Source organism: Lissotriton helveticus, chromosome 9 (genome assembly GCF_964261635.1).
Source record: "Lissotriton helveticus chromosome 9, aLisHel1.1, whole genome shotgun sequence".
Taxonomy (NCBI): Eukaryota; Metazoa; Chordata; class Amphibia; order Caudata; family Salamandridae; genus Lissotriton; species Lissotriton helveticus.
Window position 1 is genome coordinate 398,651,641 of NC_136070.1, and position 14,662 is coordinate 398,666,302.

Consider the following 14,662-nt stretch of genomic DNA (forward strand, 5'->3'; position numbering starts at 1 on the left):
CTCCATCTTATGTGGCCCTCCGTGCTGATCTGTCAGGGGGTAAAGCAGGGGGTGGCGTGGCCCTTATAGCTCAAACTGAGCATAATTTTCAACTCCTTTCCTCCTCTCCCATCACTCCCACCGAGCACCTTGTGGCTCGCTCCCTCGCGTTTTCTCCCCCGCTCACCTGCTTATTAATGTATCGTCCTCCCCAGCCATCTCACTTGTTTCTACCAGCATTTCAGGACCTATTGGCCACTTTAGCGATTAATCATGCTTCAGTGCTAGTTTTAGGGGATTTCAATTACTGGCCCTCAGATCCTCATGAATGTCCCGCTTCTAAACAATTTTCTGACTCACTTTTATCCTTGAACTTTGCCCCTCACTCACAGATTCCTACACACACCCACGGTCATGTACTAGACCAGGTTTGGTCTCTTAATATCTTGGTCTCTTCCATGTCCGTGTCCCCATGCCCCTGGTCAGATCATGCTTTGATCTCTTTCTCTCTTTGCCTTAAGCCAGCAGTAAAAATTCCGCCTGCCAAAAACATCTGGGCGCGGAATTGGAACAGGGTAGACCTCCCTGCCTTGTCTTCCTCTCTAGTGAACTCTGCACCTAACCTAGAGGGCCTATCTTCTGTCTCTCAAGCCGCTGCCATCGATACTTGGCTCGCGGGAGGCTGCGATACGGTAGCCCCCTTAGGTCTGATCTCAATCCGAAGATCCAAGGAGTCAAATCGATGGTTCGGCGATGACTTAAAGAAAAAAAAGCTGACCCTCAGGCGGGCCGAGAGGCAATGGAGAAGGGATTACTGCCCCCTACTAAAAACACACTACATGACCTTACTGAGCGACTATAAAAGGACCATATTAGGCGCTAAAACTGCTTACTTTTCAGCCAAAATTTTGGTGGCGGAGAATAAACCTAGGGAGATTTTCTCCATCATCCATGACCTGGCCTATTCTGACAGGGCCACTCCTAGGCCTCCCCCCACCCAGTCCCTCTGTGATTCCTTGAATTCTTATTTTTTGGAAAAAATTAGCAAAATTAAAGCTAACATTTCACTCCCTTCCCCTACTTTTGTTGACCCCCACCCACCGGTTGTTCACGTCTGTCTCACATCTATCCCTCCGCTTACTGAAGAAGTGTTCCTCGCACTACTCCCAAAAGTAAAATCTGGATCTCCGGCAGATATCTGCCCAGCTCACATCTTGCAACAAATTTATTCTATCTGCCCCAAACCACCAATTTCCTTCCTCAATAGCTCGCTGGCCCAGGGGGTGGTAATTCCAGCCCTCAAATCTGCAACCATAGTGCCCATATTGAAGAAGCCTGGCGCAGATCCTTCTGCGCCAGCAAACTATCGCCCCATCTCCCTTTTGCCCTATCTGGGCAAGGTGCTGGAGCGACATGTAACATCGGTCCTCAGTACCCATGTGGAAGCCAATGGAGGCCTAGCGTCCCGCCAGGCTGGCTTTCGGCCTAGGCACTCCACCGAGTCCGTGGTGGTGTCGGTCCTGAACAACCTCAGGGAGGGTATGGACCAAAACAACTACCAGGCCTTGGTACTCCTCGATCTCTCCGCCGCCTTCGACACGGTGGACCATTCCATCTTACTTTCCCATGTCGGAGCGGCGGGGGTCGGGGGTTCAGCCCTGGTTTGGTTATCATCCTTCCTGAGGGACCGCACACAGGCGGTTCGGCTGGGGGACTTCTCAGCTACCCAACTTAAGGTCACATGTGGTGTTCCCCAGGGCTCTTCTCTATCCCCTCTTTTGTTCAATCTTTATATCTACCCTCTGATCTTTGCACTTCAACAACTGGAGGTCACCGTTTACAATTATGCGGATGACCTCCAGCTTATCTTTTCTCTCTCCTCTTCTTCCCACTCTGTTTCTAACTTTCAGACTACTATGATTTTCATCAGGGAATGGATGGACCACAACCATCTGAAGTTGAACCCCGACAAAACAGAACTGGTCCTTACAGGTGGTTCCTCCAGTCCCTGGAACTCTTTATTCTGGCCTCCTTCTCTTGGATCCCCTCCCACTTCTTCTTCCTCAGTTAAAACCTTGGGTATTAAAATCAACAACCAACTCAATCTTCATTCACAAGTCAACTCTGTTGTTTCTTCTTGCCTTCTTGTTCTTCGAACTATTCGCTCTGTCTCCCGTTTCTTTTCTTCACCTGCACTCAAACTAATCATGTCCGCTCTGGTGATCTCCCGGCTGGACTACGCCAACGCTCTATACAACGGCATCCCGGAGTATAGTCTGCGGAAGCTCCAGCTGGTTCAAAACCAGGCGGCCAGATTGGTGTTTGGTCTGTCCCGTTGCCATCACTCCACCCCCCTACTGAAGGCACTCCATTGGCTACCTGTTAGGGAGCGATCCCTTTTTAAAACTGGCTGTATGGTTTTCCAGGCACGCCAGGGCACGGCTCCTGCCTTCATTTCTTCCTTGCTCAAAGAGTATACCCCTGCCCGTGAGCTCCGTTCTTCCACCCAATCTCTTCTTTATGTACCCCGCTACAGACGTAAGAAATGGGGCAGAGCCAACTTTTCATTCTTGGCTCCGTCCTTTTGGAACTCCCTCCCTGATCACCTACGGCTGGCCAGTCAATATACCCTCTTTCGAAAAGATCTCAAAACTTTTCTGTTCACCCAGGCTTTTCCTAATGTAATCTAATTTTAATTTTCCCCGCACTGGCTTCTTGTTCCTACTGCTAATTTAGTTTCCACGAGCGCCAAGAAACCGTTTGGTGAATGTAGCGCTATATAAATATTTTAAATTCAAATTCAAAGGGAAATGTGGTTTAAATATTAGGGCCTGAACCCTGGACTTTGGATCTCTTTGAGATCAAGGAACCTGCCACGAAGAAAAGCTGTAGGAGCTGTGAGGAAAGACTACCACTTTGCTGTGTGCTTTGCTGTGGCTGCTACTGCCTTGGGCAGTTAAAGGACTGGACTGGACTTTCTAAAACTCCTTTTTCTGAGTGTCTCCAAGGGCTTGAGATAGAGCTTGCCCCTGTTCAAGAAGTATCAGGAACAGCAGAGATGCCACTGTAGGTATTTCTTTAGTACATAGTACAGTAAGACTTTTCCAGAGATTTTTATTCAGATACTTTTGAAGCTTCTCTTTCTCTGAAAGTGATAACAAATATATCCTACCAATTGGCCTTTAACTTTCTTTTACGGAAAATCGTGTACTGTTCGTTATGCTTCTTAAGAACAGATGATAACTGTGTTACTAAATAAGAGTTATGCTGGGCATTTGAAAAACTATGAATTTCTGTGAGTCATTCTAAGGCTGCTAAACAGGACTAGACACCGATTTCATACCCAAGGAATAGAGTCATAGCAGTTAATTTGATCTACAGGTTGTGCTTGGCTAGCCAGTTTATTCCCAAAATTATTGTGTAGCGAGGGCTGGCTATAAGATCAAATTAAACCTCTTCTTCCTGTTTAGAAATTTGTATACCAAGTTGTTGAGTGTGTTCCTCCACAGAGCCAGAAAAACATTAGTTCCAGCAACAGCTTCTGCCACAATTGACTTGCCTTTCCGGTAGATAGGTACATAATGTAATTTAGCCTATTAAACATCTATATAATTTCCTTACTCTCAACTGTTTACCAAGACTGGCAACTCCATCTTCCTCTCTTCAAAGGATAGAGTAGCTTTCAGAATGATAAAGTACTGGAGAAGTGTTGTTTAATTTGAGGTAAAGAGTTTAAAGATAGGCTCATCAGAAAACACATATTTTACTTACTGGCTGCATAATAAATACAAATAGAAAGGCCTTCTTTTCAGCTTCTTACCTTCAGGGGTGCCTGAGATAGACGTGACTGCATATGCTCCTCAATGATTTTTTTCAAACTCTTTGGCAGATACATGATTTGTATGAGGAACTGGACCCATGCTTCTGATTCTACCCTTAATTTTATCCATCATTCTCTCAAGAAGGCAGTTATCAATTTGAAAAGTTAACAGAAAGCGAGGCTGGACAAGGTATTCTTGCTAACTCATTTTTTAGGTCACCTTTTTTAAAAATTGAGAAAAAGGGGGCGTGGCCGGGCAAGATGGCCAATCGGATGTAATCCGTCTCGGCTCCCGGTCCGCGCGCTGTCCTGGGGGTTGATCGAGGTGTTTGGAGCGCTCCCCTTCCGCATTGGGCAGATGATTTAAACAGGGGATGATGTGAGGCATCAGCGAAGGGCGACGCTTGGTGTAGATCGCCCCTGCCTCAACGCCTTTTTTCGGAGTCCCGGATCGGAGACGGAGCACCTCACAAAATGGCGGCGCAACTTCTACGCGTCTCCCGCGGCGATGCCGGTTTGTGCCTCTCGGAGACCACCGCCGACCTAAGAGGCAAGTGGGAGCGTGATTGGGGGTACTTGGGCGGCCTCCCCGCTGTTAGCAGTCTCAGTGGACACTTACTACCCTCAGGGGGGCCTGACCTCAAAATGGCGGCCATGCCGATTTCTGCGATGGCGACTACATGAGCCAACTGCCGCCCTTACGAATTCCTGCTGCAAAGGGGGCCCCTTTCTCAATAACTGGGCTGCCTCCTTTTCTCTGATGCTAACTGGGGACCCTGACCTTCAACTTGCCAGTGATTTGAATGAAGTTGCAAGTCCCGGATTCTCCCATAAGAAGTAGCCCTGAGAAGCACTCATTGCGGACTGCCTTGCAATCTGGGCCTTTCCCTTACGCCCGTGGCTGCTGCTTCACTTCGGCCGGCAGGCCTCCCGCACGAGAGCGCTTGCTTCCCCGGGTCCTTTAGGACAGGGATGAACACGGCCCTGGACCCTCCATACTGGCAGACTACTTAAGAATATTCGCCGGCGCTTTCCAGCTCCGATCCGGCGCGGTGAGGTGTCTGACCGACTAAATATCGCCGTGGTTTGATTCCCACCTGGGGAAGGTTCCCTGTGCTACAGACAGTGATATCTTTTTGCGGTGACACCTTATGCCGCCTAAGAAGACGACGACTAGGACACCGAGCAAGGTCTCAGATTTCTTCGCGTCTGCGGAGAAGTGTGCGGCACTAAGGGGTGACGCAGACGCCACGGCAATGGCCCTCACCAAAGCAGAGCTCCAGGCCATGCTTAAAGACTTTAAGTCCGATCTTCGTAAGGACATCGGCCAGATCATCAAATCCTCTATTGACAAGCTGCGCACCGATCTAACAGAGCGCCTCTCCTCTCCCCAGCAAGATGTGGATTCGGTTGGAACTAGGGTCCTTGATTTGGAGTCTCGCCATCAAGAACAAGAATGACTCTCAACCGAACTCCGGGAAGAAATGAGCACACTTCAGGAGCAGCTTCATCAGTCGCAGCTGAAGGCAGAGGACCTTGAAAATAGGGCTTGGAGGGACAACCTCCGCATACGGGACCTGGAAGAAGGTGCGGAGGGACCGGACCAGGAGGCTTTTGTGGTTGGCCTCTTCTTGGAGATCATGTCCCCGCAGAGTCTCAAGATCAAACTGGATCGAGTCCACCGAGTGGGAGCCCTGCAACACGGAGAGAAGAGGAGACCAAGAGACAACCTGGCCAAATTTCACTCTTATAAAACCAAAGAAGTGGTGCTTCAGGCAGCCCGATCTCGAGAGACAGTCACATTCCAAAACTTCTCATGCAACATTTTCCAAGATGTGGCCCCTGCAACTCTGGCACGAAGGTACCTGTTCATGCCTATTACGGCTAAGCTACGCTCCGACAAAATCAGGTACAGATGGACTTACCCCTTCGGCCTCAGCTTTGAGTATCAAAATAAACATCGACACGTTACCGACCTTCAGGAGGGGCTGGTGCTCCTAGCCATCTCATCCAGCTCAGAGACTACTCCGTCGGGGAAGAGTGGAGAATCCTCTGGAGGTGAAACGGTGCCTTCGGCATGGTCGCGGAGGGCTCGCAGATAACTACATGTAGAGGACCATGTGGATGGCACCTTCTTCTACCTAATTTTGGCCATGCCGGTGACTGTCCTTGGTCACTTCGAGGGTTCGGTGGTGAGGGCCTGCATCTACTGGGTGAGCCGGGGAGCTCTCTCCCTTCAGCCCCGCTGTGGCCCTTGCCTTGGAACGGGGGCCTGTCCCAAGAGGACTCCGCCTGCGGTTGGACTACTCCCTTCTGTGCATGGCTATCTGGTGAGGATACGCAGGGGGCCCTCCTACTCCTGGCACAGTGGATGCCTCCTGACACTGGTAACTGCTTTCTGCATTATGCTGTGCGGCCGTCTGATGCCCGCTGGGGCCGCAGGCTGGGTCTGTCCTGAGGTACTTTCGCTGTTGGCTCCGGCTCCGATGGCCTCGACTCAGGCTACTGTGCTGTCTCCCCTCCAGGGCAGGCGGGGACCGGGTCCTCGGACCTGAGGTCCCCCATGGTCTCAAGGGGATCGTTCCGACCCTGTAGTGAGACCACAAGACTAGTTCGATTTTTTTCTTTGTTTTTCTATGTTCAAGTTTTCTTGAGGGGTTGGGCGGGAGGGACTGTGGTGGCGGCTTTTTAATAAATGGCATGTGGTATCTGTGAAACAGGATGAGGATGTTACCTTCAGACTAGGGTTGTGTATCGTTGAGGGGGGGCGGGACGGGGGGGAGTACGATTGGCCCTATCTGACATGTTTAACAGCTGGGTTCCCTCCCAGGCACTATGGGCCCGTTGATCATTGGAACCTGGAACGTCAAAGGGCTTAATTCCCCACAGAAGCATCAGAAAGTCTGGAAATATATCGTAGACCACCATCTGGATGTAGTAGCACTGCAGGAAATGCACTTAGCCAGGGCGGATGACGAGCGCCTTAAGCATAAGCAGTTTCCACTCATCTCATCTATAGATCTTCAGCCTCCACCAAGCACAGGGGGGTGGCTCTTGTGTTTCGTGCATCTATCCACTTTTAGCCTCTGGGTGTTCACAGTGACAGGGACGGACAATGGATCATGGTCAAAGGTCGACTCAGGGGGAAGCTGTGCACTTTTACGCACCCAATACAGGCCAGATGTCTTTCCTACACTCGTTTTTGGGGCAATTGGTGGATTTTGCAGAGGGGTCATTAATCCTTATGGGCGACTTTAACTTGGTCGGGCACAAAGACTTCGACAGCACGCACCCACAATGATCTGACACAAGCTCGTCCTCAGGGGAAACACAGCAACATATTCATGACTTGGGTATCCTCGACTCTTGGCGCATGCTCTTCCCACAGACACGTGACTACACGTTTTATTCCCATGTACACCGCATGTACACCGCACATACTCCCGATTGGACTACATCTTCCTCAGTCAGACACTGCAGGGTGAGCTCCAGGATGCTAAGGTTTTCCCCCTGTCGGTATCTGATCACAGCCTGTACACGGTATGTCTCCAATGGAGAGGGAATGCCCCTCCTGCTCCTAAATGGTACTTCCCCGCGACCCTTGCCCGAGACATGGAATCTTGTTCTAAAATACTTTCGGCTATCTCTGCATTCCTCGAGTCTAACCGCCCGGAGGATACCTCGGAGTATATTACTTGGGATGCTTTGAAGGCGGTTCTTCGCGGGGAATGCATAGCTCTTAATGCCGCACTTAATAAGCAGCGGGCTCGAGAGAATCTGAACTTTCTTCCACTGAACAGGCCCATAAGGCTAATCCCACGAGACAAATACTGCGCCATCTCACGGCTCTCAGGGGTAAACTACGGTCCATTTACAATAACAGGGCGGAATTCACTCTCCTTAAGCTGCGGCATTTATCTTACACTCAGGGTAACAAAGTGGGTAAGCATCTAGCAAGGCAGCTGAGGGATAAACGAGAAAAGGAATATATAGGAGGCATCTTGGGCCCTCTGGGTGAATTAATGCACAGGGATGAAGATAAAGCTGCTCTTTTTGGGTCCTTTTATGGGGACCTCTACACGGGGGATTCTTTAGCCGGGGAAGCCCAACAGGATTACCTCCGCTCCCTACCTTTACCCCAGGTCTCTGATGCATGGAATGACTTGCTTACTGCCCCCATCACCTTAGAAGACATCACAGCAGCCACCCAGTCGCTGAAACTAAATAAAGCTCCTGGCCCTGACGGGTTTACAGCTCTTTTTTATAAAGCATTTGCTCCGACCTTGCTCCCTACCTAGTGACTCTTTTTAATAAAATGGCAGAGGAGGGGATCACTTCAAGCTCCATGGCAGAGGCTGTGATGTCAATCATTCCCAAACCGGGGAAAGACCCACACAGCTGCGCTTCCTACAAACCAATAGCGCTATTGAATCTTGACGCTAAATTGTACTCATCCGTACTTGCTAAGAGACTAAATGACCTCATGCCGCTCTTATCCACCCGGATCAGTCCGGTTTTATGAAGGGGCGCCAAACCCATGACAACATTCGTAGGACCATGCACCTAATTGAGAAGGCCAACAAGCGTAAAATTCTGGCAATACTAGTTGGCTTGGACGCGGAGAAGGCCTTTGACAGGGTCGACTGGGCTTTCTTATTTAACACTCACGGCGTTTGGTTTAGCACCCAAATTTCTTAACATGATACGGGCTACTTACCGTCTCCCAAACTCCAGAGTCGTGGTTAATGGAGTACGATCCCCTACTTTCCCGCATTCAAGAGGCACGCGGCAGGGTGCCCCCTTTCCCCTTTACTTTTTGCTCTCAGCATTGAATCTCTAGCCCTTGCAATACGAAACAGGCCTGACATCCATGGTATTCCATTCACCGGGGAATCCCATAAAATTTCTCTGTGTGCCGATGACGTGCTTTTATATCTGACGGAACCTGCAACTTCCCTCCCAAACCTGCAGTCTGAGCTCACACGGTATGAGTTAGTGTTGGGGTTTAAAATCTAAGTAAGTCATATATTCTACACCTCACCCTGTCCTCTGAGGTTGCCCTTCAACTCCGCAACCTTACGCCATTAGCATGGGCAACCGCTTCCATACAATACCTCGGGGTTCAACTAACTCCGACCCTTGAGGGACTTTACGCTGCCAACTTCCCCCCTATCCTTGCCCGAATTCAGGCTGAGCTTGTTAGGTGGAAACCCCTTTTTCTTTCTCGGCTTGGCCGTATACACGCCATAAACATGACTCTCTTACCTAAGCTGCTTTATCTATTCCAGGCACTACCTATTGAGCTGGAGCACAGCTTCTTTCAAAAAGTGAAATCGATGGTGCTATGCTTTATCTGGCAAGGCGGAAGGGCGCGTTTTTCCTACTCTTTGCTGCGTCGTACCCGCACTGATGGAGGAGTTGGCTTACCCGACTTTCTCTTATACTATAAGGCAGCTCAATTGAGAGTCTTGGTTAAATGGTCCCAATTAGAATCTGAAAAACATTGGCTGCACATGGATCGTAGTGTAACTGGACGGACTATCTGGGACTTAATATGGCGCCCGCTTAAGGACAGACCCCCAAATACCTATATTAGCACCCCTACGCGCACCACCCTTAAAGTTTGGGATACGATTTCCTGCGATGACAGATTGACCTCCTTTCCTTCTCCATTCACCCCGATCCATTTCAACCCAGCCTTTCCCCCAGCACAACACGAGGTACCCTTCGAGGCCTGGAAGAAGGGGGGGTGTCTTGCTCTAACTCATTTATTCCACAACTATGACCCCCTCACCTTTGATCACTGTAAAAGGGATTATGCATTGGAAGACACCGAACGGTACCATTACACCCAATTGATGCATTGGGCACTTTCCCCCGCGGTTCGGGACGCAGCCACTCGACCCCTTACTAAATTTGAGGTCTTCGTCACCAAAGCTCCCTCTATGAAGGGGGTGATCTCATTCATCTATGGCTTTCTGCTTACAACACTTCTTTCCCCTCGCCCCAGGTATATGTCTATGTGGTAAGACATGATTCAACGTCTGATCCTTGAGGAGGAGTGGGCTCATCTTTGGTCGGATGTCACATGCTTCAGTCACTGTGGAGCTGAGAGAGGCGCATCTCAAGACCATGATGGACTGGTACCTGCACCCTTCCAAACTTAAATTAATCTTCCCAACTTCCTCAGATAGATGCTGGAGGGTATGCGGTCTACTAGGTGATTTCCAACACATATGGTGGGACTGCCCATTTATTCGCCCCTACTGGGAAGAAATTCTAACTCATATAAAAGACATGCTCGGGTACCCCATCCCTGTCACTATTGAAGGGATCCTTCTGGGCCATACGGGATCCTTCCCTCGTTCACCAGACTCGGGCAGACAAAAAAATCATGTGGCTTTGCATCGGGATAGCTAAGGTCACCCTGGCAGCTGCCTGGAAACAGAAAGAGGCCCCTGCTATTTCCCTCTGGCACTCACGGCTCTGGATGCTGCTCAGTCTTGAACGTATGCCCGACATATTCAGAGATAACTTTAAGAATTTTGAGTATCAGTGGGGGCCCCTAGTTACCTTCCCCTCTCATGGACTTCCATCTGCGGTATGTCCCTCTACCGTTAGAGCTCTTCACCCGTTTCAAGTTTGATGGATATTTCAGTGACGTTAAATCCCAGTCTTGTATCTGTACGGCCGCCACCACGGGTTGGGTGGGAGGAGGGTGATGAGTGGGGAAGGGGTCGGGAGGGGGGGTTTGTACATTTGGGGTAGGTGTCCCACGTTGGGACGGGTTTTGTTCTGCTCTGTTCCTTTTGCCTAAGGCTTTCCAGCTGGATTTTTTACGAGATGGCGCCGCAGAGGCCTAGGGCACACACTATCACCCTGCGCAAAGGCTCAGTCAAGTTGCTTCCTTCCAAATGGCACTATAAGTTATTTTAACGGGGCAACTCCAGTACATTACGCAGCTGTGTTCTTCATTTTGCTTCTTATGATGCAGTGGAGCTGGTCTAGTTTTAATGAATACAATTTGACTAACTGACAATTTAACCTACTGGCATGCATTGCTCCCCTGTGTGGGACTACAGAGCTGTTATGTTTTCATTTGTGGATTGTATGATGCAAATTCTAATAATAACATTTCTTGACAAAAAAAATTTGAGAAAAGAATAGAGTCTGATTACATCAACACTCTCTGTCATAACAAACAGATAAGCTACTCCTGCCATCACTGTAAAAATAAACACACACACCAGTCCTTCCCATATCTTCAGTTCTCCTGGACTCACCTGGTAACAGAAGGCCAGTGGAAGAAATCTAGTAATCTCCATGAGAAAGCTCATCTAGAACCACTCAGCGGGCTGTATAAATCTTGCACCAATAAAGCAAAAAGATGGATGCCTATCGAAACTCCAATGCCAAATGCTCAACAAAGGAACTAACTGGGATAGTTACTGAATTTTCCAACCTGGATGTACCACCACAACAATTCCAAAAACCTTCTTTAACTGTATCAAAACCATCTTGTAGTAAAAACAAAAGATGTTGGAACCACATCCTGAGAATAAGATGTACACTACCCATCCTATCAAAACTAAGATTAAGATGACCCTTGCGTCCTTCTAGCAACTCTCAGCTTCCAAATTCTAGGATCTGGGCAAGGCTAATGGACTTACTGTTCTCAACAGCTAGTAAAACCAAGGGTATAACCATTGTTAGCATATCTGTGCCTTTAACCACCTTCCTCTTAGAACTCAACATATTGTACATATGAGTGCTAATCAAGAAGAATAATCTAGAACAAACTGATCTGGCCAGCCATAGACTAACTTGGAATAGCCACTTAAAAGAAATAAGCGTGGGCAGCGACATTCACACAACTCTGTCACTTCCAAGTAAAGGAAAGTATATTCTCAGATCAACAAATTGGCATCCACACTTGGAGAGGCACATAATTTGCTCCAAATTTCAGCTGGGATGACCACTTTGGACAGGAATGACATTACAGTCCCTCCTATATCGGACCTATCTGCCACATTAGGCTCAGTTCAATATATTTGATATATTTGTTATCTTGCTTAAAGTTGTGGTCAGATGAATGGGTTGCTTTAGGAGCAAAGCAGGCTTCAGTATTCTGTGGAAAGAATTGTGTTTTGCATGCATACATTTCAATGAAGTTGTTGATGGCCTTGGCCTGTGTTGGTAGAGTAATCAACCTAAATCTTTATCAGTAAAAATGTTATCTTGCTTTCAGTGAATAGGGTAGAGATTTTGTAGAAATTGAATGTGAAACTTGCCATTTCGGTAGACGGCAGATGTGCTAGAATATACCAGTGTGTGATCAGCACTTCAATTTTGGCCTATGGGCTTTTGGGGAGAGGCTAGTGAAGTCATCACTGACATTCAGACCTAACACTATTCACACTTCTTATGGCAATTCTGATGGAAGTGAACAAGCCTTATCCATACATTTTAGAAAGGGAGAGAATGTTGATTAAGTTGTCCTGCTGGATTCCACTGATGAGGAGCAGCTTATAAGGTGAGCTAGAGAAATGGTTTGTAAGTATATGGTTAATAGACTTAAGGAATGTAAAGCAAGTGGGAGTTGCTATTCATCATCATTGATAACTTTATTTCGACCACAGAGGGCCATAAAAGTACATATAAAAACAGACAGTAAAACATTAAAATCTATTTTGAATAATACATAATTTAAGCTAAGAACACATTTCATATATATATACACACATTTACATCATAAGCACTCATGACTAAAGATAGAATAAACCATCTGAATAGTTATCAAAGTGAATCATGGCTTCTGTGTGAAGCTTTAATCTAATTTCAAGTCATTATAAAGGTTCTGCGCTTAATCCACATGCCATGCAAAAAATGAGAAACGGCAAAAACAACTGGTGGAAGGGTGTCGTACTTAAGTACTTTAAGCGCATTCTCGCATTCGCGGAAACCCAGATTCCTGCAAATAGGTTTAATCCATCTGTTGCGTGACAACCCATATGCAGAACAAAAGAAAAATACATGGCTTTCATTTTCTAGTGGGTGTTCACACGCTGGACACTCGGTGCTTTTGTTTACTTCCCATTTATTTGTCAATGACCTTAGTGGCAAACTACCCATTCTTAATTGCAGATTCAACTATTCAGCTTGGATGCCCTTCTGCTGACTAATCCTGCAATGCTTCCTTCTGAATCAAAGTACTTCAATCAATTTAAAATATGATGTTTACTCTCTCTGTGATGTTTATGGTATGCAATAAAAAAGCTCAGATTGATTGATGTATAGCATCTGTACCACAAATGATTGGCATATTCCGATATTTTGCATCAATATACTGCATCTTTGTCTGCAGAAGTGGTCATAGCAGACACTTCTAATTTATCAACAAACATCTTTCTACCCTTCACTTTATGAAGCAACGCAGGTACTGGTCTCTATGTTAACCATAACAAATACATTAACAAATATCCTCATTATGTGGCAGGCTGCTTTACATTTATTTTATATTTGCTTTAATTTAGATGCTAAAACTATGAAACCTTACCATTTGTAGATACAGTAATAGGTGCACTTTTCTTTCAACACAGAGCCCAGGCAGAAGTTGATGACATAATTGGATCTAAAAGAGACATAGATTATGACGACCTTGGGAAGTTGCAGTATGTGACACAGGTAACTGATATCCAGAATGCCCCAAACCATTGCCATTTAGATGCAGTTTAAGTTAATCCTAAAAAAGTATGTTTTTTCATTGTAATAGTTTAACTTTCTCTTTTGCTTTTGTGAATGAGTGTAGCTTGCATACTAACTCGGACCTCATACTGAAAAATAGCTGCTTTATGAAGGCTTTATAAATGTATGTATAGGATCATGGCCAACTTAATACTAATCCCTTTTGAAGATACCATATACTCTTCTGCTGAAAATTAAAGAAAACTTTACAACAAATGCCAGGGCTAAAAGAACACAATAATATATGTCTACATGGAGCAATATAAAAGGATAGGGAGATAAACAACATTGCTAGGGTAAATGTATCCAGATTTACAATCATGTACAGCCACCACTTCATGGGGCCTCCATAAACTTTCTGAATAATTTTTAAGTGAATTTCAGCTACATTCTTTCACAATACTGTGATCTTTTTCAACACAGACACATACGTTATAGGCTTGGTTTTTTGGTAGAGATAAATTGCTTTAAGTCTAATAGTTAAAACTTGAGGTGAAATAAATGAGTAGCACGATTGTGCGTAAAACACTACTTGCACTGGAAGCTTAAAATTGTGATTTTGGTACTAAATTTAGTTAAATAAATATTACCTGATTTTCGATGATTTAATTTAATTTAGAAGGTCATTGTTGTCGGAGATTGTTTCTATTTCTATTTAGGGGGTTTTGTAGAGCGCTTGGTGACGCACAGCGGCGTGTCCCCGCGCTAATGAGCTAATGTCTACCAGACTGATAAATGCAGAAAATTACTGTGAAAATAGAGCAGTCTTCAGCTTGGCTCTGAAGAGTGTTTCTGAGGGTTCTAGTCGCAGTGCCATTGGTAGCTTGTTCCATCTGGATGCTGCAAGGAGCCTAAAAGATCTTCCACCCATCCGGGCTCTGGACACCTTGGGAATTGACAGGAGTCCTGAACCGGAAGATCTCAGAGAGCGAGATGGCTCATAGGGTGTCAGCAATCCTTTCAAAGGGAGCGGAGCTCTCCCGTTGATGATCCGGTGGCACGTGCATAGGGCTTTGAATTCCACCCTGCTGCGAATCGGGAGCCAGTGCAGAGACCGGAGGGCTGCTGCGGAGCCCGCTCTTCTAGGTAGTCTAAGCACTAGTCTAGCAGCGGCATTCT

General features: G+C 46.8%; 1 protein-coding gene across 2 annotated transcripts in view; it reads left to right on the forward strand.

Moving 5' to 3' along the window:
* The window catches only part of LOC144781359 (cholesterol 24-hydroxylase-like), a 345,923-nt gene that overhangs the window by 261,268 nt on the left and 69,993 nt on the right, over positions 1 to 14,662 (forward strand). For both annotated transcript variants that reach the window (XM_078660148.1, XM_078660147.1), the window contains exon 11: positions 13,399 to 13,483. In XM_078660148.1, the coding sequence (XP_078516274.1) occupies positions 13,399 to 13,483 (85 nt within the window). The remainder of the gene's footprint in view (positions 1 to 13,398; positions 13,484 to 14,662) is intronic.